The sequence below is a fragment of the Salmo salar genome, chromosome 14 (assembly GCF_965601325.2).
Source record: "Salmo salar chromosome 14, fSalSal1, whole genome shotgun sequence".
NCBI classification, from domain to species: domain Eukaryota; kingdom Metazoa; phylum Chordata; class Actinopteri; order Salmoniformes; family Salmonidae; genus Salmo; species Salmo salar.
In genome coordinates this window covers 105781781-105809436 of record NC_138304.1, presented here as the reverse complement: position 1 = coordinate 105809436, position 27656 = coordinate 105781781, and the positions used below count along the sequence as shown (strand labels likewise).

The window sequence follows — 27656 nt, the reverse complement described above, 5'->3', positions numbered from 1 at the left end:
CCATAGAATAGCCTGTCAAATGACGCCTGGTCCTGTATGGGTCCCTGGGGGCGTGCCTATGACTGAGTTAGATTTGGTTACAGAAATACAATTCTATCACATTACATCAGTACATAGCATCTCAATGTCTTACAAAAGCTTTATCCTTATTAATACATTCCATACGCCCATATGATGCAAGTCTTAAACTGAGTCTATTATATAAACAGTTTTATGGTAATATGGCTATATTGTCTCTTCTGAGTATCACCAAATTGTACCCAGCGGATCAGTTCGTAGCTGGATTCTTCACCAATCTTCCATACCTTCTCCAGAACACAAAATGTCGCTTGGCTCTCCAATTCTATGAGTTGGAAGAATTTCCTGTGTCTCTCTATGGGCCATGTGGCCAGAGACTCTCCTGGAATTTTAGAGTTTTTACGACCCTTTACACACAGGGTCGATTGGGTGCAAAAGGGAGGGGTCAACTGTCCTCCCTGTACCAAAAGAGGCCAACGTCATGACACTTCACCATAGGGATGTGCCAGTTTCCTCTAGACGTGATGCTGCCACCACCATGCTTCACCGTAGGGATGGTGCCAGGTTTCATCCAGACGTGAAGCACAGTTGACAGTGCAACCCAGAGTGGGTTGCACTGTCAACTGTGGGATCTTTTATATAGACAGGTGTGTGCCTTTCCAAATCATGTCCAATCAATTGAATTTACCACAGGTGGACTCCAATCAAGTCACAGATATATCTCAAGGAATATCAATGGAAACAGGATATACCTGAGCTCAATTTCGAGTGTCATAGCAAAGGGTCTGAATGCTTCTGTAAATAATGTATTTCTGTCTTTTATTTTTAATACATTTGCAAAACAATTCAAAAAATCTATTTTCTCTTTGTCATTATGGGGTTTTGTGTGGATTGATGAGGGATTTAAATGTTTCCAATCCATTTTAGTATGAGGCAGTAACGTAATAAAATGTGTAAAGAGTTAAGGGGTCTGAATACTTTCTGAAAGCACTGTAGGTGCAAGTGTGTGTGTGTGTGTGTGTGTGTGTGTGTGTGTGGTGTGTGTGTGTGTGTGTGTGTGTGTGTGTGTGTGTGTGTGTGTGTGTGTGTGTGTGTGTGTGTGTGGGGGGGGGGGGCTCCTCAATCCTCTATCATAGTTCTCCTAATTAATCTGTTTTATTCTGCTCTCAGTGATTCCCAGGGGGAAGATGGGGGTCGGGAGGTAAAGAGAGAGAAAGTCAGAAACACACACAAGCATACGGCAGTCAGACTGAAACACACACAAGCATACGGCAGTCAGACTGAAACACACACACACACACACACACGCATACGGCAGTCAGACAGCAACACACACAAGCATCCGCCAGTCAGACTGAAACACACACACACAAGCATACAGCAGTCAGACTGAAACACACACACACACACACACAAGCATACAGCAGTCAGACTGAAACACACACACACACACACGAGCATACAGCAGTCAGACTGAAACACACACACACAAGCATACGGCAGTCAGACTGAAACACACACACACAAGCATACAGCAGCCAGACAGCAACACACACAAGCAAACAGCAGTCAGACTGAAACACACTCACACAAACATACGCCAGTCAGACTGAAACACACACACACACAAGCATACAGCAGTGCTCGAGAGTCGCATTATCTCTGGTAGTTTATGCTACCAGCTATAATAGTATCAGTAATAAAAGTATAATAGTATAGTACCTTTCAACATTCACCTGCTAATCTATGTAATGTTTTCTGATTGTTACATTTTAATTATGTGGTTATGGATTTATGAAAGTGTCCTAGAGCCATTAAAACCAAAGTTGATCTCGAAAAGGACACATAGCCTACACTGAATACCAACAGTTAGCTAGGTGGCTTAAAATGACTTCTATAATCAATACTGATACTTTGAAGACATTGATCATCCCACCGGAACATTGACTGAAGGAAAATATAAACTTTTGAGATCCTCCTGAAAAAAAGTAAACAAATCTTTAGAATTTTTAAATTTTTTATTTAAACTTTATTTAACTAGACAAATCAGTTTAAGAACTAATTCTTATTTATAATGACAGCCAACCCGGGGAACAGTGGGTTAACTGCCTTGTTCAAGGGTAGATATTTACCTTGTCAGATCAGGTAATTAAAATACAAGTCCTACACTCTAACCACTATGCGGCTACCTGCCGCATTCGAATGAACTATTGACTAAACCCTTGTAGATCACAAATGGCAGAGCCATAGAGTTACATTCTGATGGAGTGCCACAGATTAATACATCTACGAGATTACAGACTATATGAGAGATAGGACATATAGTAGATTACAGACTATATGAGAGATACAGTCACATGTCCACTAGGTCATATAGTAGATTACAGACTATATGAGAGATACAGTCACATGTCCACTAGGTCATATAGTAGATTACAGACTATATGAGAGATACAGTCACATGTCCACTAGGTCATATAGTAGATTACAGACTATATGAGAGATACAGTCACATGTCCACTAGGTCATATAGTAGATTACAGACTATATGAGAGATACAGTCACATGTCCACTAGGTCATATAGTAGATTACAGACTATATGAGAGATACAGTCACATGTCCACTAGGTCATATAGTAGATTACAGACTATATGAGAGATACAGTCACATGTCCACTAGGCCATCTAGTAGATTACAGACTATATGAGAGATACAGTCCCATGTCCACTAGGTCATATAGTAGATTACAGACTATATGAGAGATACAGTCACATGTCCACTAGGACATGTAGTAGATTAGTGTATCACCTGTAATAACTCTGATGGTTTCATTGTGTGCAGACACTATAAACATTGGTTTACACTCTCTCACACACACACACACTCTCTCTCTCACACACACACTTAGTATTTATGGGTCCCTGAGTGTTGATAGTTAATGATGAGATTGCCACTCATCAGTTCAGGCTATAACCATGCTGAGACTGGAGGAAGAATTATTGTTTGGTTTTCATCATGTGTGTGTGTGTTAGTGTGTGTGTTAGTGTGTGTGTGTGTGCTAGTGTGTGTGTGTGTGTGTGTGTGTGTGTGTGTGTGTGTGTGTGTGTGTGTGTGTGTGTGTGTGTGTGTGTGTGTGTGTGTGTGTGTTTGAAACACCAATATGTGCACACACTCCCTCACATAATTATCCAAAGTTGCTGAAATGAGCGAATGATATATTTAACACATATCGTCATGCCTACATTTACCCAGGGTTCCCGCCATAACCCCCTAAAATCAACATCGTATGGCCCTAACACACAGACCTACTGACTGACATTACACACACACACACACACACACACACACACCACGGACACACACACACACACACTCACACACACACTTACACATGCACATACACACACACTAGAGCTGGGACGATAAACAGAAGACATACCGATACCGACACAGCTTTCCTCTTACCGAAGCATTTTGCTAACGTGTAATTTTATGTGTTTTTGTACACAACGTTCCCGTAGATTGTTCCAGAGCCATTATTTGGTCAACAGTAATAGCCTGTTCATTATGTTGATTCCTGCTATGAAAGAATCAGTCTGTCCCTCTGTGGCTGTCGGCTGCAATCACTCCCTCTCCCTACATGTCTATCTAGCGAATAACACCACACGTAGAGTTAGACATCTAGCTAAGTGATGTTCAATTCAGACTTCCACAGGAGGTGAATAATATAGAATTTAGGCTAATATGCACGAGGACGGAGGAAAATTCCCTAAAGAGCCACAAAAAAATCAAATCATTCTGAATGCAATTTTTGTTTTTATCAATCATGCTTTTCCCAGATATGTTAGATGAGATATCATAGACTACAATCTCAGTTGTCTTGCTTGGTAGTGGAAAACACTTGTCTAGAACACTGCCACTAATGTAAACAAATCATTTGTATTTAATTGTTTATTGTTGAATTTGTTCTTATTAAGCAAAATAGTTCCATTTGATGCAATTTTACTTTTTGCTCATATCACCCAGCTCTAGCACCTCCCCCATATCACCCAGCTCTAACACCTCCCCCATATCACCCGGCTCTAACACCTCCCCCATATCACCCAGCTCTAACACCTCCCCCATATCACCCAGCTCTAGCACCTCCCCCATATCACCCAGCTCTAGCACCTCCCCATATCACCCAGCTCTAGCACCTCCCCATATCACCCAGCTCTAGCACCTCCCCCATATCACCCAGCTCTAGAACCTCCCCCATATCACCCAGCTTTAACACCTCCCCCATATCACCCAGCTTTAACACCTCCCCCATATCACCCAGCTCTAACACCTCCCCCATATCACCCAGCTCTAGCACCTCCCCCATATCACCCAGCTCTAGCACCTCCCCCATATCACCCAGCTCTAGCACCTCCCCCATATCACCCAGCTCTAACACCTCCCCCATATCACCCAGCTCTAAGCACCTCCCCCATATCACCCAGCTCTAACACCTCCCCATATCACCCAGCTCTAACACCTCCCCATATCACCCAGCTCTAACACCTCCCCCATATCACCCAGCTCTAACACCTCCCCATATCACCCAGCTCTAACACCTCCCCCATATCACCCAGCTCTAGAACCTCCCCCATATCACCCAGCTCTAGCACCTCCCCCATATCACCCAGCTCTAACACCTCCCCATATCACCCAGCTCTAACACCTCCCACATATCACCCAGCTCTAGCACCTCCCCCATATCACCCAGCTCTAACACCTCCCCCATATCACCCAGCTCTAGCACCTCCCCCATATCACCCAGCTCTAACACCTCCCCCATATCACCCAGCTCTAGCACCTCCCCCATATCACCCAGCTCTAGCACCTCCCCATATCACCCAGCTCTAACACCTCCCCATATCACCCAGCTCTAACACCTCCCCCATATCACCCAGCTCTAACACCTCCCCATATCACCCAGCTCTAACACCTCCCCCATATCACCCAGCTCTAACACCTCCCCATATCACCCAGCTCTAACACCTCCCCATAGCACCCAGCTCTAACACCTCCCCATATCACCCAGCTCTAGCACCTCCCCCATATCACCCAGCTCTAGCACCTCCCCCATATCACCCAGCTCTAGAACCTCCCCCATATCACCCAGCTCTAACACCTCCCCCATATCACCCAGCTCTAACACCTCCCCCATATCACCCAGCTCTAGCACCTCCCCCATATCACCCAGCTCTAACACCTCCCCATATCACCCAGCTCTAGCACCTCCCCCATATCACCCGGCTCTAACACCTCCCCCATATCACCCAGCTCTAGCACCTCCCCCATATCACCCAGCTCTAACACCTCCCCCATATCACCCAGCTCTAACACCTCCCCCATATCACCCAGCTCTAACACCTCCCCCATATCACCCAGCTCTAGCACCTCCCCCATATCACCCAGCTCTAACACCTCCCCATATCACCCAGCTCTAGCACCTCCCCCATATCACCCAGCTCTAGCACCTCCCCCATATCACCCAGCTCTAACACCTCCCCCATATCACCCAGCTCGAACACCTCCCCCATATCACCCAGCTCTAACACCTCCCCCATATCACCCAGCTCTAACACCTCCCCCATATCACCCAGCTCTAACACCTCCCCCATATCACCCAGCTCTAGCACCTCCCCATATCACCCAGCTCTAACACCTCCCCCATATCACCCAGCTCTAACACCTCCCCCATATCACCCAGCTCTAACACCTCCCCCATATCACCCAGCTCTAACACCTCCCCATATCACCCAGCTCTAGCACCTCCCCCATATCACCCAGCTCTAGAACCTCCCCCATATCACCCAGCTCTAGAACCTCCCCCATATCACCCAGCTCTAGCACCTCCCCATATCACCCAGCTCTAACACCTCCCCATATCACCCAGCTCTTGCACCTCCCCATATCACCCAGCTCTAGCACCTCCCCCATATCACCCAGCTCTAGAACCTCCCCCATATCACCCAGCTAAAGCACCTCCCCCATATCACCCAGCTAAAGCACCTCCCCATATCACCCGGCTCTAGCCCCTCCCCCATATCACCCAGCTCCTAGAACCTCCCCCATATCACCCAGCTCTAGAACCTCCCCCATATCACCCAGCTCTAGCACCTCCCCCATATCACCCAGCTCTAACACCTCCCCCATATCACCCAGCTCTAGCACCTCCCCCATATCACCCAGCTCTAGCACCTCCCCCATATCACCCAGCTCTAACACCTCCCCATATCACCCAGCTCTAACACCTCCCCCATATCACCCAGCTCTAACACCTCCCCCATATCACCCAGCTCTAACACCTCCCCATATCACCCAGCTCTAACACCTCCCCATATCACCCAGCTCTAACACCTCCCCCATATCACCCAGCTCTAACACCTCCCCCATATCACCCAGCTCTAGCACCTCCCCCATATCACCCAGCTCTAGCACCTCCCCCATATCACCCAGCTCTAGAACCTCCCCCATATCACCCAGCTCTAGCACCTCCCCCATATCACCCAGCTCTAGCACCTCCCCCATATCACCCAGCTCTAGCACCTCCCCCATATCACCCAGCTCTAACACCTCCCCCATATCACCCAGCTCTAGCACCTCCCCCATATCACCCAGCTCTAACACCTCCCCCATATCACCCAGCTCTAGCACCTCCCCCATATCACCCAGCTCTAACACCTCCCCCATATCACCCAGGTCTAGCACCTCCCCCATATCACCCAGCTCTAGCACCTCCCCATATCACCCAGCTCTAACACCTCCCCATATCACCCAGCTCTAGCACCTCCCCCATATCACCCAGCTCTAACACCTCCCCCATATCACCCAGCTCTAGCACCTCCCCCATATCACCCAGCTCTAGCACCTCCCCATATCACCCAGCTCTAGCACCTCCCCCATATCACCCAGCTCTAACACCTCCCCATATCACCCAGCTCTAGCACCTCCCCCATATCACCCAGCTCTAACACCTCCCCCATATCACCCAGCTCTAACACCTCCCCCATATCACCCAGCTCTAACACCTCCCCCATATCACCCAGGTCTAGCACCTCCCCCATATCACCCAGCTCTAGCACCTCCCCATATCACCCAGCTCTAACACCTCCCCCATATCACCCAGCTCTAGAACCTCCCCCATATCACCCAGCTCTAGCACCTCCCCCATATCACCCAGCTCTAACACCTCCCCCATATCACCCAGCTCTAACACCTCCCCCATATCACCCAGCTCTAACACCTCCCCATAGCACCCAGCTCTAGCACATCCCCATATCACCCAGCTCTAACACCTCCCCCATATCACCCAGCTCTAGCACCTCCCCCATATCACCCAGCTCTAACACCTCCCCCATATCACCCAGCTCTAACACCTCCCCATATCACCCAGCTCTAGCACCTCCCCATATCACCCAGCTCTAGCACCTCCCCCATATCACCCAGCTCTAACACCTCCCCCATATCACCCAGCTCTAGCACCTCCCCCATATCACCCAGCTCTAGCACCTCCCCCATATCACCCAGCTCTAACACCTCCCCCATATCACCCAGCTCTAGCACCTCCCCCATATCACCCAGCTCTAGCACCTCCCCATATCACCCAGCTCTAGCACCTCCCCCATATCACCCAGCTCTAACACCTCCCCATATCACCCAGCTCTAGCACCTCCCCCATATCACCCAGCTCTAACACCTCCCCCATATCACCCAGCTCTAACACCTCCCCATATCACCCAGCTCTAACACCTCCCCATATCACCCAGCTCTAACACCTCCCCCATATCACCCAGCTCTAGAACCTCCCCCATATCACCCAGCTCTAACACCTCCCCTATATCACCCAGCTCTAGCACCTCCCCCATATCACCCAGCTCTAACACCTCCCCCATATCACTCAGCTCTAACACCTCCCCTGGAAACTTTCCTTCCTGACTGCTCACACAACAGGACTGTAAAAGTCTTCCCTGTGGCTCATTTGGTAGAGCATGGTGTTTGCAACGGCAGGGTTGTGGGTTCGATTCCCACGGGGGGACAGTACAAAAAAAAAAAAATGAAATGTATACATTCACTACTATAAGTCACTCTGGATAAGAGCGTCTACTAAAATGTAAATGTAACAAACTTGTTATTCTACACAGACCACAATACTGCCTGGCATACAGCTGTAACCAGGCATTTCAGTTATAAAACAAAGAAAGGTATCAGCAAATCCACATTTTTTGAGGACAGCGAAAAGGACCAGGAAAAACAGGTTTCTGACGGTAAACGTGTACCAGAAGGCACTGTCAAGGTCCAGGGCAGTGGAGCTGAACATAGCTCTTTTGTGCAGGACTTCACCAACCTAAGCAAGATAGCGGAATCCAAAAAGGACAAGAACAGCACCCCGACCTCTCCCCCTCACCTCAGGCACACCAACAGCAGGGCTATCCTCCCCCCTGCCTGCCTACAACCACCAGAGCCAAGACCACACTACCATCAGCCAGACAGGCTGGCTCTGTTAGAGGTATGGGTTACTTAGCTGAAGGAGCAGTCCCCCAGCTACACCACCTCCAGACTGCTGAGAGACAGGCTGGCTCTGTTAGAGGTATGGGTTACTGAGCTGAAGGAGCAGCCCCCCAGCTACACCACCTCCAGCCCAGACACAGAGCTTCTACAGGACCAGATCAACAAGTGCAGGACCCAGCTGAAGAACTATGTCCAGGAGCTGTAAGAGAGCCTTACCACAGCTCTTGAGGAGGTAAAGGTCACCATGAGGAGAGAGCCTTACCACAGCGCTTGAGGAGGTAAAGGCCACCATGAGGAGAGAGCTGGTGCAGGTAAAGGACGAGATGGTAAAGGAGTTGTCTGTCATCAAGAGGGTGCTGCAGCACAGAGAGCAGACTGTAGAGACTCCCAGAGAGAAGCTGCAGCCCCTCAGCACCCCTAACAACCCCACTGACCCACCTTTACCACCCCCCATACCACCCACTCTTTACACGGGGACACCTACTACAGACAGAGCAGCTCTCTGGCCCCCCTGACACACCCCTCCTTGTACACAGGCCATGTGTACCCCAGGCCTACAGTGTAAACCCACTGAGGTGGCCATCCTCATTGACTCAAGGAGGAGCAGGAGAGAGTAGGCAGCCTGGTCAACAGAGTAGCAGAGAGGGCCTCTGAGTGTTTTCCCCAACTCTCACATCACCATCTCCACTCTGCTAACCCCGCAAAGACTTTCATCCCCGTATCATTCAGAAAGTCAACGCAGACATCACCAGAGGGTGTGGCCTACTCCCGAACGTTCACGTTGCTCACCACCCCAACAATCACCCCAGAGCACCTGCACAACCACTCCCACCTGAGGAAGCAGACAGTAGGGATGTTTGTCAAGTCTCTAAAGGACGTGGCACTTGGTAGACAAACACCCCATGCCGCACTGGACAGAGGACCACCCAGAGACCCCTACCAGACCCCTGCACCATCCAAGGAGCCCCACGCCCCCCTCAACGCCACACCAGACCCAGCGCACCCCACAGGCCCCACCCACCACCAGAGCATCACCAATTCCATCGGCTTAGCCAGACTGGACCGGGCCCAGCCTACTACCCAGCACCAGACCACCACCTCTCTACCAGACCAGAGAGGAAGCCTCACGGACCAATACCTGGCCCCCCCTCTCCACTCCACAGGGCCCAACAACAGGACCAGCGCAGCTACGTGGAGGTCCTCAGAGGACAGGAGTGCTGTTTACTACTGAGTGAGAATAAACAGCTCCTCCAATACATCTGCACTACACACACACACACACACACACACACACACACACACACACACACACACACACACACCCCCTCACACACACACACAGCAATTGTACTAAAACATTTATTAGTTAGTAGTTAACGTATTGCTGACTGTGCTATATTTTCTTTTTGCAACATGAAATCACTATCAGTTACAATGTGGAACATTCATCCTTTGGATCGAAGAGTTTAGCACCAGAGGAAAATTTAAAAAATCGTGAAGATGTTGACGTCATCATTCTGCAGGAGACATGGTGTAAGGCTGACGTTGTCACTCACTGTCCCACAGGCTACAGAGAGGTAATTGTGCCGTCACAGAAACACAGCTCTGTCAATATAGAGGCACAGACTCTGGAGGATTGATCATTTGGTACAAATCCAAACTACAAAATCGAATTGATCCCCTCAAAATTGGTAAATATCACATTTGGTTAAAACTGAGAAAAAAACTTGTACTGACAGAAAAGTATGTGTTCCTTTGCTCAGTATATATCCCCCCCTCAGAATCCCCATATTACTCAGAGGAGATCTTCCCTTCAGGAAGAGACGTGCCATTTCCAGGCCCAGGGAAATGTGCTTATCTGTGGGGACACAAATGCGCGCACAGGAACACTACCTGATCTAACGAGCACACGAGGGGACAGCTTTATTACAGGCCATACTGTTTCTAACTGCCTTCATCTCCCCCATAGAAACAACAGTGACGGCACCATCAACAACAACAGAAGGGATCTTTTACAGCTCTGTAGAATCCTGGGTCTGTACTTTGTCAATGGTAGGTTACGGGGGGACTCTTTGGGGAGATTCACCTACTGCTCACCTCTTGGACCAGCACAGTAGACTATATGATTACAGACATGGACCCTTTCTCTCTCAGCTCATTCACTGTCAAGCCACTAACACCTCTGTCTGATCACAGCCAAATGACGTTGTTCCTCAAAAGAACAGACATGGAAACAACCACACATTCACAGCCCAGTAAGCTGTACAACATCAGAAATTCATACAGATGGGCCCAAAACAGCACAGAAGAAAACCAGAAAGCAACCAGTAACCAAAATATCCAAACACTCTTAGATAACTTTCTGGATAGCACATCCACTCACAGTAAAGAAGGCATCAATCTAGCAGTAAAACACATCAACTTAATATTCAGGCAAACTGCAAATGAACAGAACTGAAATTGATACAAAAAAATATTTTTAAAAAGACCACTGGTTTGATGCAGATTGTAAAATTATAAGGAAAAATCTTAGAACACTATCCAACCAAAAGCACAGAGACCCAAATAATGGTGAATTACGCCTTCATTACTGTGAGACTTTAACACTCTATAAACGTACACTCAGAACCAAAAAAAATCACAGTACAACAGCAAGCAGCTGACACTAAATGAGGAGTCCATAAACACAAACAACTTCTGGCAAAATTGAGAAAAAAACAAAAAAAATCTAAACAAGAGGAATTAGTGATAGAAAATGGTGACATATGGACAACCCATTTTAAAACACTCTACAACACCGTTCAAATTGATGCAAACACAGAACAAGGCCAACTTCATGAGAAGTTGAATGGATTAGAAAAAGCTATAAAGGACAATCAAAATCCATTGGACTCCCCAATTACTGACCAGGATAAGAAACTTCAGGCCCTCAACAACAACAAAAAAAGCATCCTAAATCAGATGCTGAAATTCACTAGTGCAAAATGTAAATTGATTTTATTAAAACTGTTTCATTAACCTCTCTTGGATAGGGGGCAGTTTTTTCATGTCCGGATGAAAAGTAAACTGCCTGTTACTCAGAACCAGATTTGGTATCTAAAACCTTTAAATTATGTCAGCCTACCACTCTTTTCAATGGCTGTCACTTTTATTATAAGGCAAAATCCTCCCAGATTGCAGTTCCTAGGGCTTCCACTAGATGTCAACAGTCTTTAGAAAGAGTTTCAGGCTGGTTTTTGGAAAAATTTGCCAGAAATTTTAGTTTTTCTAGGTGGCTCCCATTTTGGCTGTAGTGTTTCCAAGCGCGTAAAAGAGAGCGCATTCTTTGGTATTTTTCACCGGTAAAGACAATAACGATTCTACGTCTTAAATTGTATCGTTTATTTACGTATTAGGGTACCTAAGGTTTGATTATAAATGTTGTTTGACTTGTTTGGAAAAGTTTATTAGTAACATTTGAGATTCATTTTGTACGCATTTTGATGGAGGGAAACTGGGTGGATTATTGACTGAAGTGCGCCAGCTAAACTGAGTTTTTACGGATATAAAGAAGGACATTATCGAACAAAAGGACAATTTGTGATGTATCTGGGACCTTTTGGAGTGCCAACAGAAGAAGATCAAAGGTAAAGCATTTATTATATCACTATTTCTGACTTTCGTGGCGCACCTGCCTGGTTGAAATATGTTTTTCATGCTTTTGTATGCGGGGCGCTGTCCTCAGATAATTGCATGGTGTGCTTTCGTTGTAAAGCCTTTTTTAAATCTGACACAGCGGCTGGATTAACAAGAAGTTAAGCTTTATTTTGATGTAATACACTTGTGATTTTATAAAAGTAAAATATTTATAATTCTGTAGTTTGAATTTCGCACTCTGCAATTTCACCGGATGTTGGCCACCTGCCCATAAGAAGTAAAACCTGATTGTAGGTGATTTCCCTGACATCTGGAATCAAGGACTCATAAACCCAATCTTTAACCTGTTAGGGCTAGGGGGCAGTATTGACACGGCTGGATAAAAAACATACCCGATTTAATCTGGTTACCACTCCTACCCAGTAACTAGAATATGCATATACTTATTACATATGGATAGAAAACACCCTAAAGTTTCTAAAACTGTTTGAATGGTGTCTGTGAGTAAAACAGAACTCAAATGGCAGGTCAAAACCTGAGAGATTCCTTTACAGGAAGTGGCCTGTCTGACCATTTCTTGAACTTCTTTTCCATCTCTATCTTTTACTAAGGATCTCTGCTCTAACGTGACACTTCCTACGTCGTCCATAGGCGCTCAGAGCCCGGGAAAAAACAGAATGTCGTCATCCCAGCCCCAGGCTGAAACACATTATCGCCTTTCTCAAGTGGCCGATCAAGGGACTCTGGGCTTAGGCGCGTGACCCGACCGCCCTCGCCTTTGTGATTTTTTCCTCTGTTTGCTGAAAAGGAGATTCCCTGTCGGAATATTATCGCTTTTCTACAAGAAAAATGGCGTAAAAATTGATTTTAAACAGCGGTTGACATGCTTCGAAGTACGGTAATGGAATATTTAGAATTTTTTTGTCACGAATTGCACCATGCGCGCGAACCTTCTTTACCATTTCGGATAGTGTCTGGAACGCACAAACAAAACGCCGCTATTCGGATATAACGATGGATTATTTTGGACCAAACCAACATTTGTTATTGAAGTAGCAGTCCTGGGAGTGCATTCTGACGAAGACAACAAAAGGTAATCAAACTTTTATAATAGTAAATATGATTATGGTGAGTGCTAAACTTGCCGGGTGTCTAAATAGCTAGCCCGTGATGCCTGGGCTATGTACTTAGAATATTGCAAAATGTGCTTTCACCAAAAAGCTATTTTAAAATCGGACATATCGAGTGCATAGAGGAGGTCTGTATCTATAATTCTTAAAATAATTGTTATGCTTTTTGTGAACGTTTATCGTGAGTAATTTAGTAAAATGTTAGCGAATTCCCCGGAAGTTTGCGGGGGGTATGCTAGTTCTGAACGTCACATGCTAATGTAAAAAGCTGGTTTTTGATATAAATATGAACTTGATTGAACAAAACATGCATGTATTGTATAACATAATGTCCTAGGGTTGTCATCTGATGAAGATCATCAAAGGTGAGTGCTGCATTTAGCTGTCTTCTGGGTTTTGGTGACATTATATGCTAGCTTGAAAAATGGGTGTCTGATTATTTCTGGCTTGGTACTCTGCTGACATAATCTAATGTTTTGCTTTCGTCGTAAAGCCTTTTTGAAATCGGACAGTGTGGTTAGATTAACGAGAGTCTTGTCTTTAAATAGTTGTAAAATAGTCATATGTTTGAGAAATTGAAGTAATAGGATTTTTAAGGTTTTGAAAATCGCGCCACAGGCTTCAAGTGGCTGTTACGTAGGTGGGACGAATTCGTCCCGCCTAGCCCATAGAGGTTAACCTGTTAGGGCTAGGGGGCAGCATTTGCACGTCTGGATAAAAAAAATGTACCCGATTTAATCTGGTTACTAATCCTACCCAGTAACTAGAATATGCATATACTTATTATATATGGATAGAAAACACTCTAAAGTTTCTAAAACTGTTTGAATGGTGTCTGTGAGTATAACAGAACTCATTTGGCAGGCAAAACCCTGAGACATTTTCTGACAGGAAGTGGATACCTGATGTGTTGTATTGATTTTAAACCTATCCCATTGAAAAACACAGGGGCTGAGGAATATTTTGGCACTTCCTATTGCTTCCACTAGATGTCACCAGCCTTTACAAAGTGTTTTGAGTCTTCTGGAGGGAGATCTGACCGAACAAGAGCCATGTAACGATGATGTCCCATTAGACACCTGGCGCGCGAGTTCATGTTGGGTACCCTCGTTCCAATACGTTATAAAAGAGTATGCATTCGTCCACCTTGAATATTATTCATGTTCTGGTTAAAAAAGGCCCTAATGATTTATGCTATACAACGTTTGACATGTTTGAACGAACGTAAATATATTTTTTCCCCTCGTTCATGACGAGAAGTCCGGCTGGCTTAGATCATGTGCTAACAAGACGGAGATTTTTGGACATAAATGATGAGCTTTTTTGAACAAAACTACATTCGTTATGGACCTGTGATACCTGGAAGTGACATCTGATGAAGAGAATCAAAGGTAATGGATTATTTACATAGTATTTTCGATTTTAGATCTCCCCAACATGACGTCTAGTCTGTATCGCAACGCGTATTTTTCTGGGCGCAGTGCTCAGATTATTGCAAAGTGTGATTTCCCAGTAAGGTTATTTTTAAATCTGGCAAGTTGATTGAGTTCAAGAGATGTAAATCTATAATTCTTTAAATGACAATATAATATTTTACCAATGTTTTCTAATTTTAATTATTTAATTTGTGACGCTGACTTGACTGCCGGTTATTGGAGGGAAACGATTTCCTCAACATCAATGCCATAGTAAAACGCTGTTTTTGGATATAAATATGAACTTGATAGAACTAAAAATGCATGCATTGTCTAACATAATGTCCTAGGAGTGTCATCTGATGGAGATTGTAAAAGGTTAGTGCATCATTTTAGCTGGTTTTATGGTTTTGGTGACCCTGTCTTTGACTTGACAAAACATTACACACAACTCTTGTAAATGTACTGTCCTAACATACTCTAAATTTATGCTTTCGCCGTAAAACCTTTTTGAAATCGTAAAACGTGGTTAGATTAAGGAGATGTTTATCTTTCAAAGGGTGTAAAATAGTTGTATGTTTGAAAAATTTGAATTTTGACATTTATTTGGATTCAAATTTGCCGCTCTTGAAATGCACCTGCTGTTGATGGAGTGCACCACTAGCGTCCCACCTAGCCCATAGAGGTTAAGAACGGAGACAAATTTGACCCTAACAATTACAGAGGCATTTGTGTGAACAGTAACCTGGGGAAGGTTTTCTGTAGTATTATAAATGGTAGAGTTCTAAACTTCCTTAACCTGTTGGGGCTAGGGGGCAGTATTTTCACGGCTGGATAAAAAAACTTCCCCGATTTAATCTGGTTACTAATCCTACCCAGTAACTAGAATATGCATATACTTATTACATATGGATAGAAAACACCCTAAAGTTTCTAAAACTGTTTGAATGGTGTCTGTGAGTATAACAGAACTCATTTGGCAGGCAAAACCCTGAGACATTTTCTGACAGGTAGTGGATACCTGATGTGTTGAATTACCTTTAAGCCTATGCCATTGAAACACACAGGGGTTGATTAATGTTTTGGCACTTCCTATTGCTTCCACTAGATGTCACCAGCCTTTACAAAGTGTTTTGAGTCTTTTACTGTGAGATCTGACCAAACAAGAGCCATGGAACGGTGATGGCCGATTAGACTCTGGCGCGCGAGTTCATGTTGGGTACCCTCGTTCCAATACGTTATAAAAGAGAATGCATTCGTCCACCTTGAATATTATTCATGTTCTGGTTAAAAAAGGCACTAATGATTTATGCTATACAACGTTTGACATGTTTGAACGAACGTAAATATATTTTTTTCCCCTCGTTCATGACGAGAAGTCCGGCTGGCTTAGATCATGTGCTAACAACATGGAGCTTTTTGGATATAAATGATGAGCTTTTTTGAACAAAATTACATTCGTTTTGGACCTGGGATTCCTGGAAGTGACATCTGATGAAGAGAATCAAAGGTAATGGATTATTTACATAGTATTTTCGATTTTAGATCTCTCCAACATGGCCGTTTGTCTGTATAGCAAAGCATATTTTTCTGGGCGCAGTGCTCAGATTATTGCAAAGTGTGATTTCCCAGTAAGGTTATTTTTTAAATCTGGCAAGTTGATTGCGTTCAAGAGATGTAAATCTATAATTCTTTAAATGACAATATAATATTTTACCAATGTTTTCTAATTTTAATTATTTAATTTGTGGTGCTGACTTGACTGCCGGTTATTGGAGGGAAATGATTTCCTCAACATCAATGCCATAGTAAAACGCTGTTTTTGGATATAAATATGAACTTGATAGAACTAAAAATGCATGCATTGTCTAACATAATGTCCTAGGAGTGTCATCTGATGGAGATTGTAAAAGGTTAGTGCATCATTTTAGCTGGTTTTATGGTTTTGGTGACCCTGTCTTTGAATTGACAAAACATTACACACAGCTATTGTCAATGTACTCTCCTAACATAATCTAACTTTATGCTTTCGCCGTAAAACTTTTTTGAAATCGGACAACGTGGTTAGATTAAGGAGATGTTTATCTTTCAATGGGTGTAAGATAGTTGTATGTTTGAAAAATTTGAATTTTGACATTTATTTGGTTTCAAATTTGCCGCTCTTGAAATGCACCTGCTGTTGATAGGGTGCACCACGGGTGGCACGCTACGCTTCATCCTTATTCATTCATTTTATACAACAATTAGATTTAAGCCTCATAGCTGAGGCTATTATATAAACAGCGTTATGGTAATGTGGCCATATTGTCTCTCATGAGTTTCACAAAATTTTACCAAATGGACCAGTTCGTAGCTGGATTCTTCACTGATCTTTTATACATTCTCCAGAACATAAATGTCGTTTCGGTTCTCCAGTTCTGTGAGGTGGAAGAAATTCCTTTGTTCTCTCTATGAAAACTCACTCTCTCCCTGTATACTGTGGCCATGAGGAGATAGTCTCCTCCAGGAATTTACGACCTCTCTGACCACAGCAGCCTGGGTGTAGGAGACAGAGGGAGATGGTGCAGAGGGAGGGGGATGGTGTTCGCTGTGTCCAAAGAGGGCAACGTCATGACACTGCTGTCACCCACAGCACACGGCCTACAGTAGAGCCTGGACCTGCAGGAGCAGTACTGCCAGACCTGGGCCCTGGCAGTAAACCCCAAAAAGTCTAAAATAATGATTTTCCAGAGAAGATCCAGATCTCAGGGAATGAAACCAAAGTTCTCAATTTGTACAAAATATATAGAGTGCAGCATACACTACAATTAGTTAGGTTTAAAAATAAGCTCAACTGGACACCTTAATGAGGCAGTGAATGAACTGAGAGAGAAAATACACAGGGCATTCTACGCCATTAAAACACATATCTAATTGAAATACCTATTAAAATTAGACTAAAATGAATTGAATGTTTCAGTGAACCAATTGCACTTTAGAGCAGCGAGGTGTGGGGCCACTTGCAAAACAAGATTTCATCAAATGGGACAAACGCCCCATTGAAACCCTGCATGCAGAGTTCTGTAAGATTCTCCTACATGTCCAGAGGAAAACTACAAACAATGCATGCAGGGCAGAATTAGGCCAATATCCACTAATAATAAAAACTCAATAAAGAGCAATTAAGTTTTGAAACATCTAAAATACAGTGACCCCCTCTCATATCATTACCAAGCCCTGCAATGCCAAGAGCTGAGCAAAGAAAATAGTCCCCTCATCCAGCTGGTCCTGGGGCTGAGAGAGAGCAGCTCATCAAAGAGAGAGAGACACAGAGACAGAGACAGAGACACAGAGAGAGAGACCGAGAGAGAGACAGACAGACAGACAGACAGACAGACAGACAGACAGAGAGAGAGACAGAGAGACAGAAAGAGCGAGGCCTGTTTATATGTTCTCTGCACGCAGCACACCACGCACTGACTGCCTGATAAACATGAGCTCTCTGCTCACTTTACAAAATGTCTCCTTTGAAAGGCGTAGAGAGGCCAAATCTATGACACACAACAACAATATGACACAGACACACCACTCAACGGGAGCTTTGTGTTCAACAATCACAACTACTTGACAACCTAGTCTCCCCTCCTCTACCCCTCCCCACCTCCCCTCTCCCTTCTCTTCCCCTCCTCCTCTCCTCTCCTCCTCTCCTTTCTCCTCCCCTCCTCTCCTCTCCTCTCCTCCCCCCTCTCCTCCCCCCTCTCTCCTTCCCTCTCCCCCCTCATGGTACCTCTCTCAGTCTCTTTACATCTCTCTCTCGCTCTCTCTCTACATCTCTCTCTCTACCACTCTACCTCTCTCTACATCTCTCTACATCTCTCTCTCTCTCTCTCTCTCTCTCTCTACCTCTCGCTACCTCTCTCTACCTCCCTCTACCTCTCTCTACCTCTCTCTCTCTCTCTCTACATCTCTCTACATCTCTCTACATCTCTCTTTCTCTACCTCTCTCTACCTCTCTCTACCTCTCTCTACCTCTCTCTACCTCGCTGTCTTTTTATCTTGTTTCTCTCTCCTCTCTTACTTCCTCTACACAAATTGATCCCTTTCTCTCTCTCTCGCCCTCTCTCATTTTCATTTTCTTCCAATTCTTCCTTACACAAGGTTGTTATCCCTCTTTCATTTCCATTTGGAGGGAGAGAGGAGGCAAAGGTGCCCCTGGCACCAAAGGAGCAGGGAAGAAGAAGAGAGAGAAAGAAAGAGAGAGAGAGAAAGAAAGAAAGAAAGAAAGAAAGAAAGAAAGAAAGAAAGAAAGAAAGAAAGAAAGAAAGAAAGAAAGAAAGAAAGAAAGAAAGAAAGAAAGAAAGAAAGAAAGAAAGAAAGAAAGAAAGAAAGAAAGAAAAAGAGGAAAAGTTAGAGAGAGATGACACAGCTGGAGGTGACTAATAAGACAGATGACACACATTTAAATATATGTTCTGCTGTGACGGAGGGAGACAGAGAGAGACAGAGAGACAGAGAGAGACAGAGAATTAGAGACAGAGAGATAGAGACAGAGAGACAGAGAGACAGAGAGAGACAGAGAGAGACAGAGACTTAGAGACAGAGACTTAGAGACAGAGAGACAGAGACAGAGAGAGACAGAGAGACAGAGAGACAGAGAGACAGAGAGAGACAGAGAGAGACAGAGACTTAGAGACAGAGAGATAGAGACAGAGAGATAGAGACAGAGAGATAGAGACAGAGAGAGATAGAGAGAGACAGAGAGAGACAGAGAGAGACAGAGAGAGAGAGAGAGACAGAGAGAGACAGAGAGAGACAGAGAGAGACAGAGAGAGAGAGAGAGAGAGAGAGAGAGAGAGACAGAGAGAGAGACAGTGAGAGACAGAGAGAGACAGAGAGAGACAGAGAGAGAGAGAGAGAGAGACAGAGAGAGACAGAGAGAGACAGAGAGAGAGAGAGACAGAGAGAGACAGAGAGAGACAGAGAGAGACAGAGAGAGAGACAGAGAGAGACAGAGAGAGAGACAGTGAGAGAGACAGTGAGAGACAGAGAGAGACAGAGAGAGAGAGAGAGAGACAGAGAGAGACAGAGAGAGACAGAGAGAGACAGAGAGAGAGACAGAGAGAGACAGAGAGAGAGAGACAGTGAGAGAGACAGTGAGAGAGAGAGAGAGACAGAGAGAGACAGAGAGAGACAGAGAGAGACACAGAGAGAGACAGAGAGAGAGACAGTGAGAGAGACAGTGAGAGACAGAGAGAGACAGAGAGAGACAGAGAGAGACAGAGAGAGACAGAGAGAGACAGAGAGAGAGAGAGAGAGACAGAGAGAGACAGAGAGAGACAGAGAGAGACAGAGAGAGAGACAGAGAGAGACAGAGAGAGAGACAGTGAGAGAGACAGTGAGAGACAGAGAGAGACAGAGAGAGACAGAGAGAGACAGAGAGAGACAGAGAGAGAGACAGAGAGAGACAGAGAGAGAGACAGTGAGAGACAGAGAGAGACAGAGAGAGACAGAGAGAGACAGAGAGAGAGACAGTGAGAGACAGAGAGAGACAGAGAGAGACAGAGAGAGACAGAGAGAGACAGAGAGAGACAGTGTGCGGCACTGCTGTGTGCATATAATAAAGACCAGCCAGACATTCAAAAAACAATGTCATGCCGACGGCTAGAAAATGCTTTAGTAAAGGCTGCTACATCTTAAGATGAGGCATATCTCTCTCTCTATATATATATATAAAAAAAAGCTTACATAACATATTTCAAAAAATCCTCTGAGGTAGTGCCACACTAACCCAATTGAAGAGCTCAGCTATGAGGATAAGTAGCTATGACAGAGGGCTACATGAATGAAGTGGCCATTCAAATGATTAAATAGGATCCTACCACATCAAGAGGTAGAGTCCATTCAAATGTTAGGTTACTACCACAACAAGAGGTAGAGTCCATTCAAATGTTAGGTTACTACCACAACAAGAGGTAGAGTCCATTCAAATGTTAGGTTACTACCACAACAAGAGGCAGAAGGAGAGAATATTTAATCCCTATGCTATCTCACTGGTCCACCTGTACTGTATGTCAACAATACAGGCTAGAGCTGTTACTGTGACTGTATTGCCACCACACCGGCGTTCACGAGTCATGACGGCACTCAAATTCCACGTGACCGTTTGGTCACGGTAATTAGGCTTCTCCAAGCTCTGATGCTGCTGATGGTCATTAGTAGCCTACCAAACTTGCTAACTGCCTGGTACTCAGCACTTTATTGTCCCTCTAATCACTCTGACATCAATGCAAATCTGATCGAAATTCTAATCAAACAGAGTGATGGCCTCTATTAAAAAGAGGAGGAACCCATCAGCTTTCTATAGGCTAGGCCTACTATATTTATTTCTCAGCTTTCCTAACATTGAGCACATTGCTTCTCTTTATAACAGGAGTATAGTCTACCTGGCTGGCATGAAAATAAATCACAGAAACAGTGTCTTACATTTCCTATTTAAGTGCATAGATGACATGTATTTTTCCTGCTGCCCCTGTTTCAATACAGGTGCATGATAACGGTCCATTCTAAATCAAAATAAATTTCACACATATATAATGTAGTATATGTAAAGACAAGATTAAATCGAGAATAGTCTGGTGGGTGACAATATTAGTATAACACTTGTGAATGATGCTTAAGGCAAGAAACAGCGCACGCCTTTTTTAAATTATTATTTTTTAACTTTTTGAAATGATAGTCACACACTTCATGTAGTCTAGCCGATAACTTCTTAAAATGAAGCACATTAACCCACCTTACAAAGGGTATAGAGCCTAACTGGTACACATAGTTAGCGCGTGAGTTTTAAGTTTGTGAGTTTTAAGTTTGTGAGTTTTAAGTTTGTGATGTTTTAAGTTTGTGAGTTTTAAATTTGTGAGTTTTAAATTTGTGAGTTTTAAAACCTGTTGGGGCTCGGGGGCAGTATTGAGACATTTTGAAAAAAATATGTGCCCATTTTTAACTGCCTCCTACACCAACTCAGAAGCTAGGATATGCATATTATTAACACATTCGGATAGAAAACACTCTGAATTTTCTAAAACAGTTTGAATGGTGTCTGTAAGTATAACAAAACTCATATTGCAGGCAAAAACCTGTGAAAAATAGATTTAAAAAAAAATGTGAATTTTGTGACTGTACTATTTAGTGTCATTGTTTTATAGATACCATAGTGAGAAAGGATTCATTTCGCAACACCTACGGCTTCCACTAGATGTCAACGATCTTTATAAAGTTGTTTGAAGCGTCTATGATAAACAGAGAGCAAATTAGAATCCAAGGAAGTTGACATGTCATCACTTCATTTTTTTGCGCCTGCGCATAAATCTGAGAAACGTGAGTTTTGTCTTCATTGTTTATCTCGACATAGGATAGGTTGTGTGAAAATATTACTGATGTTTAACGTTAAAAATGGACCAAAAGATTAATGCTAAACAACATTTGACATGTTTGAACGAACATAAATAGATTATTTACTAGGTTTTTTTAGCTTTTCGGCGTGATTTTACAGTCCCCCACCACGTTTTGTGGGAGCATAATGAACGCTAAGTACTTGGTGTTATTTGGACATAAATTATGAACTTTGTCAAAAGAAACCACATTTGTTCCGGACCTGGGATGCCTTCCGGACCTGGGATGCCTGCCTTCTGATGGAGATAATCAAAGGTAAGGGGATATTTACAATGTTATTATCGATTTTAGATGATGCTAACTGTATAGCATAGCCTGTTGTTCTTAGCATAGCACCCCGTTTATTGCAAAATGTGATTTCCCAGTAAAGTTATTTTGAGATCTGGCCATTCGGTAGCAATTACGAGATGATAATATATTATTCTTTGAATGACAATATTATAATTTACCAGCATTTCAGAGAAGAAAAAAATCTGAATTTCACGCTACTGTAAAATGCTGTTTTTGGATATAAATATGAACTTGATGGAACAAAAAATGCATGTATTGTATAACATAATGTCCTAGGAGTGTCATCTGATGGAGATTGTAAAAGGTTAGTGCATAATTCAAGCTGGTTTCTGCTTTTGGTGACGCCTGACCTTGAATTGAAAATGGATGTTTGTACTTTTGTGGCTATGTACTGTCCTAACATAATCTAACTTCATGCTTTTGCCGTAAAGCCTCTTTGAAAATCGAACAATGTGGTTAGATTAAGGAGATGTTTATCATTTAAATTGGGTAAAATAGTTGATTGTTTGAGAAATTGAAATTATTCGATTTTTGATGTTTTGAATTTCCAGCCTTGTTAGCAATCCCGGCTCGGGGTTCATTGCTAACCTGTAGCCCCAACAGGTTAAATTTGTGAGTTTTAAGTTTGTGAGTTTTAAATTTGTGAGTTTTAAATTTGTGAGTTTTAAATTTGTGAGTTTTAAGTTTGTGGAAGACCGTCTTCTCCATAAAAAAAATGCACCTTTATAATAAAAGCTTAATCACATTTTGAGGTCACTTTTGAGAATTGTGTTTTCCTGCTAATGGAACGAACATTCGCTCTTATAGCCTACTGCCGTGTTCACTTTTCTGCACTTATAATGTTATAATGTGAAGAAAATAATAGTTTATGAACATTTTAAGCAAAGCTTTATGGTCTGCTGTGTCAGGCTCATTGCTTACATTTTTTTTTTTTCATGCTAGTGGTTGTATTAATTTGGGGTCTATCGCATCCCACAACAATTTTGAATATTTATTTCTCGCACAGAATAGGTCAATTTTTGTAGTATGGGTGATAGTAGATTGACATAGGCTAGTGGTTTTTGCTGTTCGTTAGGCCTACTCATCTTGTTGGCTGACGAAAAGTAAATGTGAACATTTCTTCCAATATCTTCAATATGTGCCTCAGAATTGGATCAGGATGCGTGCAGTCACGTCATGTGAGTGAGAGGTGGTTCGGCAAGCAGCTGGGAGAAGGGAACTATAATTATTATATTCAGCCCAAGGGCACAACGACCACTGACTGCAAAAGGCATGGATTGTTTTTTTAGGGGGCATTACGGCCATACAAAGGGGATGCAAACGGGAAATTCTCTCACAGTCTTTCACGCCACTTTTTTTATCAAATCATCACTAGTCTCATCATGCACCCTTACAATGTATTAAAAATCTAAACATATAGCCCAACGTTTGTAGAACAACTGAAGTTAAATTAATAACTCTAAATTCAGCATATTGGAGTACCTGTTTCTTTGTTAACCTGTCTGGAAACAAATCAGATTTCCACTTCCTGCATGGAATCTTCTCAGGTTTTGGCCTGCCATATGAGTTCTGTTATACTCACAGACACCATTCAAACAGTTTTAGAAACTTTAGAGTGTTTTCTATCCAAAGCCAATAATTATATGCATATTCTAGTTACTAGGCAGGAGTAGTAACCAGATTAAATCGAGTACGTTTTTTATCCGGCCGTGCAAATACTGCCCCCTAGCCCCAACAGGTTAACCGCTCAACACGGAATCGCCGCCTATGTGCACTTCCTCAAATCGTTTGGAGAAAACATCCATTCTATTTAATCAGCTTTTTTCAATTCTATTCTTCATAATATGAAATAATATAAAATAATGCCACAGAATTCTAAGCAAATCTTGTCTGCTTAAATGAACTAGTGTAGCCCCACAGCCATATGGCATAGCCACGTCAGGACCAAACATAAGGACAACTCAGAGTATGCTATTCTGTTCTTCTGAAATAGACTACATTACCTTAATATCACGTTTCTTTATACCTGTCTAAAATAAATAATGGATTTGTGATTGTGTAGGCTCTATTACATGGATTTATAACTTTTTTTATACTGTAGATGTACCAAAAGGTCTTCATCAGTGGTATGTGGAAGCCAGGAGATGCTGAATGTCTTTATGTTCATTAACGGACAATTACCGTGAGACCGACCAGTTATTTGCTCAACAATCACCGGCTGATGAAATTTCATGACCGCCACAGCTCTAATACAGACACTCCAAAACATGGATTTCCAATAGCTTTCAAACATACCTGACCCAGAATGGACCCTGGACTACCTTTAAAAGTCTGACACACTACTGTATAGCACTTATTGCTACAGTCCACCACAGACCACTGTTAGTGTTACTGTACACTACAGACCACTGTTAGTGTTACTGTCCACAACAGACCACTGTTAGTGTTACTGTCCACCACAGACCACTGTTAGTGTTACTGTCCACTACAGACTACTGTTAGTGTTACTGTCCACTACAGACCACTGTTAGTGTTACTGTCCACTACAGACCACTGTTAGTGTTACTGTCCACCACAGACCACTGTTAGTGTTACTGTCCACTACAGACTACTGTTAGTGTTACTGTCCACTACAGACCACTGTTAGTGTTACTGTCCACTACAGACTACTGTTAGTGTTACTGTCCACCACAGACCACTGTTAGTGTTACTGTCCACTACAGACTACTGTTAGTGTTACTGCAGAGGGCCAGTCTAATATTCAGTGCCCTATTCTGCACACTGATCTCACTGGGAGATATGTCGAATCACCTCACATTGCAGAGACTAGTGCCAACTCAATGCATCAGAGTTTTTCCTGATCCTGTCACCTTGCCAAGGAAAAAAATCCTGTCCCTATTAAGCCCAACCATCTTATCGCAAATCATCCAAGATCATAATTCTGACCTGGTCCTTAGGTTCCCCGGGCTGGGCGGGCCGTCGTAGACAGACAGCAGGTCAAAGTCTTCCTCTAGGGCGAAACCTTGGAACACCAGCTGTATCCTGTTGTGTTCTGCTGCCAGGATCACCCACGTACAGTTGGCATAGTTGGGGTAGCCGTATGGGTAGCCAGGGCTCTCTATCGTACCGTTGGGGTTCTGGAGAGTATAACTGCAGTTCTGAGCTGTTGGGGGGGAGGAAGGGTGAGGGAGAAGGAAGAGGGGAGGGAAGGAGGATGGATGGAGAGAGGGAGAACATGTGGTTAGCAAAATAGACTCTGAGCAACATATACTAAGTAACATTAAAGGGGATATTTCCAGTTCAAACACCAACAAAGTGGACACCCCACTACTGTTTAGGTAAACAGCTGAGGGATGCGGTTGGAGAAATGTAACCACTCAAATTCGCACACAGAAAAGCTAACAAACAGATGGGCTTTTCCCTCAGAAACAGATGGCTAATGCATCACTACTGCCTTCCTGAGACCTGGTACTAGATGCTGTCAGTGATGCAGAAATGCCTTGTCTTTCTCTGTCAGTGGTGCAGAAATGCCTTGTCTTTCTCTGTCAGTGGTGCAGAAATAGCTTGTCTTTCTCTGTCAGTGGTGCAGAAATGCCTTGTCTTTCTCTGTCAGTGGTGCAGAAATGCCTTGTCTTTCTCTGTCAATGGTGCAGTAATAGCTTGACTTTCTCTGTCAGTGGTACAGAAATGCCTTGTCTTTCTCTGTCAGTGGTGCAGAAATAGCTTGACTTTCTCTGTCAGTGGTGCAGAAATGCCTTGGCTTTTCTGGGCTAATCCGAAAACAAGGCTCCCTAAATTTTATCAGCATATTGAATGCGTGACCTGGGCAGGAAAAATTCTGGATCATTGTTACTCTAACTTCTGCGACGCATACAAAGCCCTCCCTCGCCCTCCTTTCAGCAAACCTGACCACGACTCCATTTTGTTGCTCCCAGCCTATAGACAGAAACTAAAACAGGAAACGCCCGTGCTCAGGTCTGTTCAACGCTGGTCCGACCAATCTGATTCCACGTGTGGTGGTTTATTTCTTTACTATCAAATGAGGAGAGACAAACTTATCACACAAGTCAGAGTTATACTTAAAATACATATTTAATAATGAGAGCTTTGCAATAGCAATGACTTGTCAATGATTCACCATTTCTAATGACCCGTTGAGTGGCAAGACAAAAGTACAAAGGTCTTTTATAGCCAAGATACACCCATTTCAACCTACATGATGAACAACAGACACATAGAATGTGTCACAAAGTTAAGAATCCAAACTGGAACCGTCTCTTCCTGATAAGGTTTTTGAGCAGAAACATTAACTCATGTTCTCTGGAATGCTCTTTAGGTTTTATCACCCAAAGACATCGTAAATATCCTCTGTCAGTGTTATCTCATAGAGGCCCATCCTCAGTAGAACACACACACAATAGTTAACAGAATACTCTATTCTGTCGAATAAAACAACCATTTAATGCAATAAAAGCATTATAACACAATCTTGCAATTTTTCTATGACACACGCTTCAAGATTGCTTCGATCACGTGGACTGGGATATGTTCCGGATAGCGTCGAACAACAACATTGATGTATACGCTGACTCGGTGAGCGAGTTTATTAGCAAGAGCATCGGTGATGTTGTACCCACGGTGACTATTAAAACCTTCCCCAACCAGAAACTGTGGATTGATGGCAGCATTCATGCAAAACTGAAAGTGCGAACCATTGCTTTTAATCAGTGCAAGGCGACCGGAAACATGACCGAATACAAACAGTGTAGCTATTCCCTCTGCAAGGCAATCAAACAAGCTAAGCGTCAGTATAGAGACAAAGTAGAGTCGCAATTCAACGGCTCAGACACGAGAGGTATGTGGCAGTGTCTACAGTCAATCACGGACTACAAAAAAAACCCAGCCCCGTCGCGGACCCCAATGTCTTGCTCCCAGACAAACTAAACAACTTCTTTGCTCGCTTTGAGGACAATACAGTGCCACTGACACGGCCCGCTACCAAAACCTGCGGGCTCTCTTTCACCGCAGCCAACATGAGTAAAACATTTAAACGTATTAACCCTGCAAGGCTGCTGGCCCAGACGGCATCCCTAGCCGCGTCCTCAGAGCATGCGCAGACCAGCTGGCTGGTGTGTTTAGTTTACGGACATATTCAATCAATCCCTATCCCAGTCTGCTGTTCCCACATGCTTCAAG

The 27656-nt window shown here is 43.7% G+C and overlaps 1 protein-coding gene across 1 annotated transcript in view; it reads right to left on the bottom strand.

Annotated features, from left to right (window-relative positions):
• Positions 1 to 27656, bottom strand: part of csmd2 (CUB and Sushi multiple domains 2) — an 854766-nt gene that overhangs the window by 756877 nt on the left and 70233 nt on the right. Inside the window, 1 exon segment of the mRNA XM_082961372.1 lies at positions 25407 to 25623. Coding sequence (XP_082817498.1) covers positions 25407 to 25623 — 217 coding nt within the window.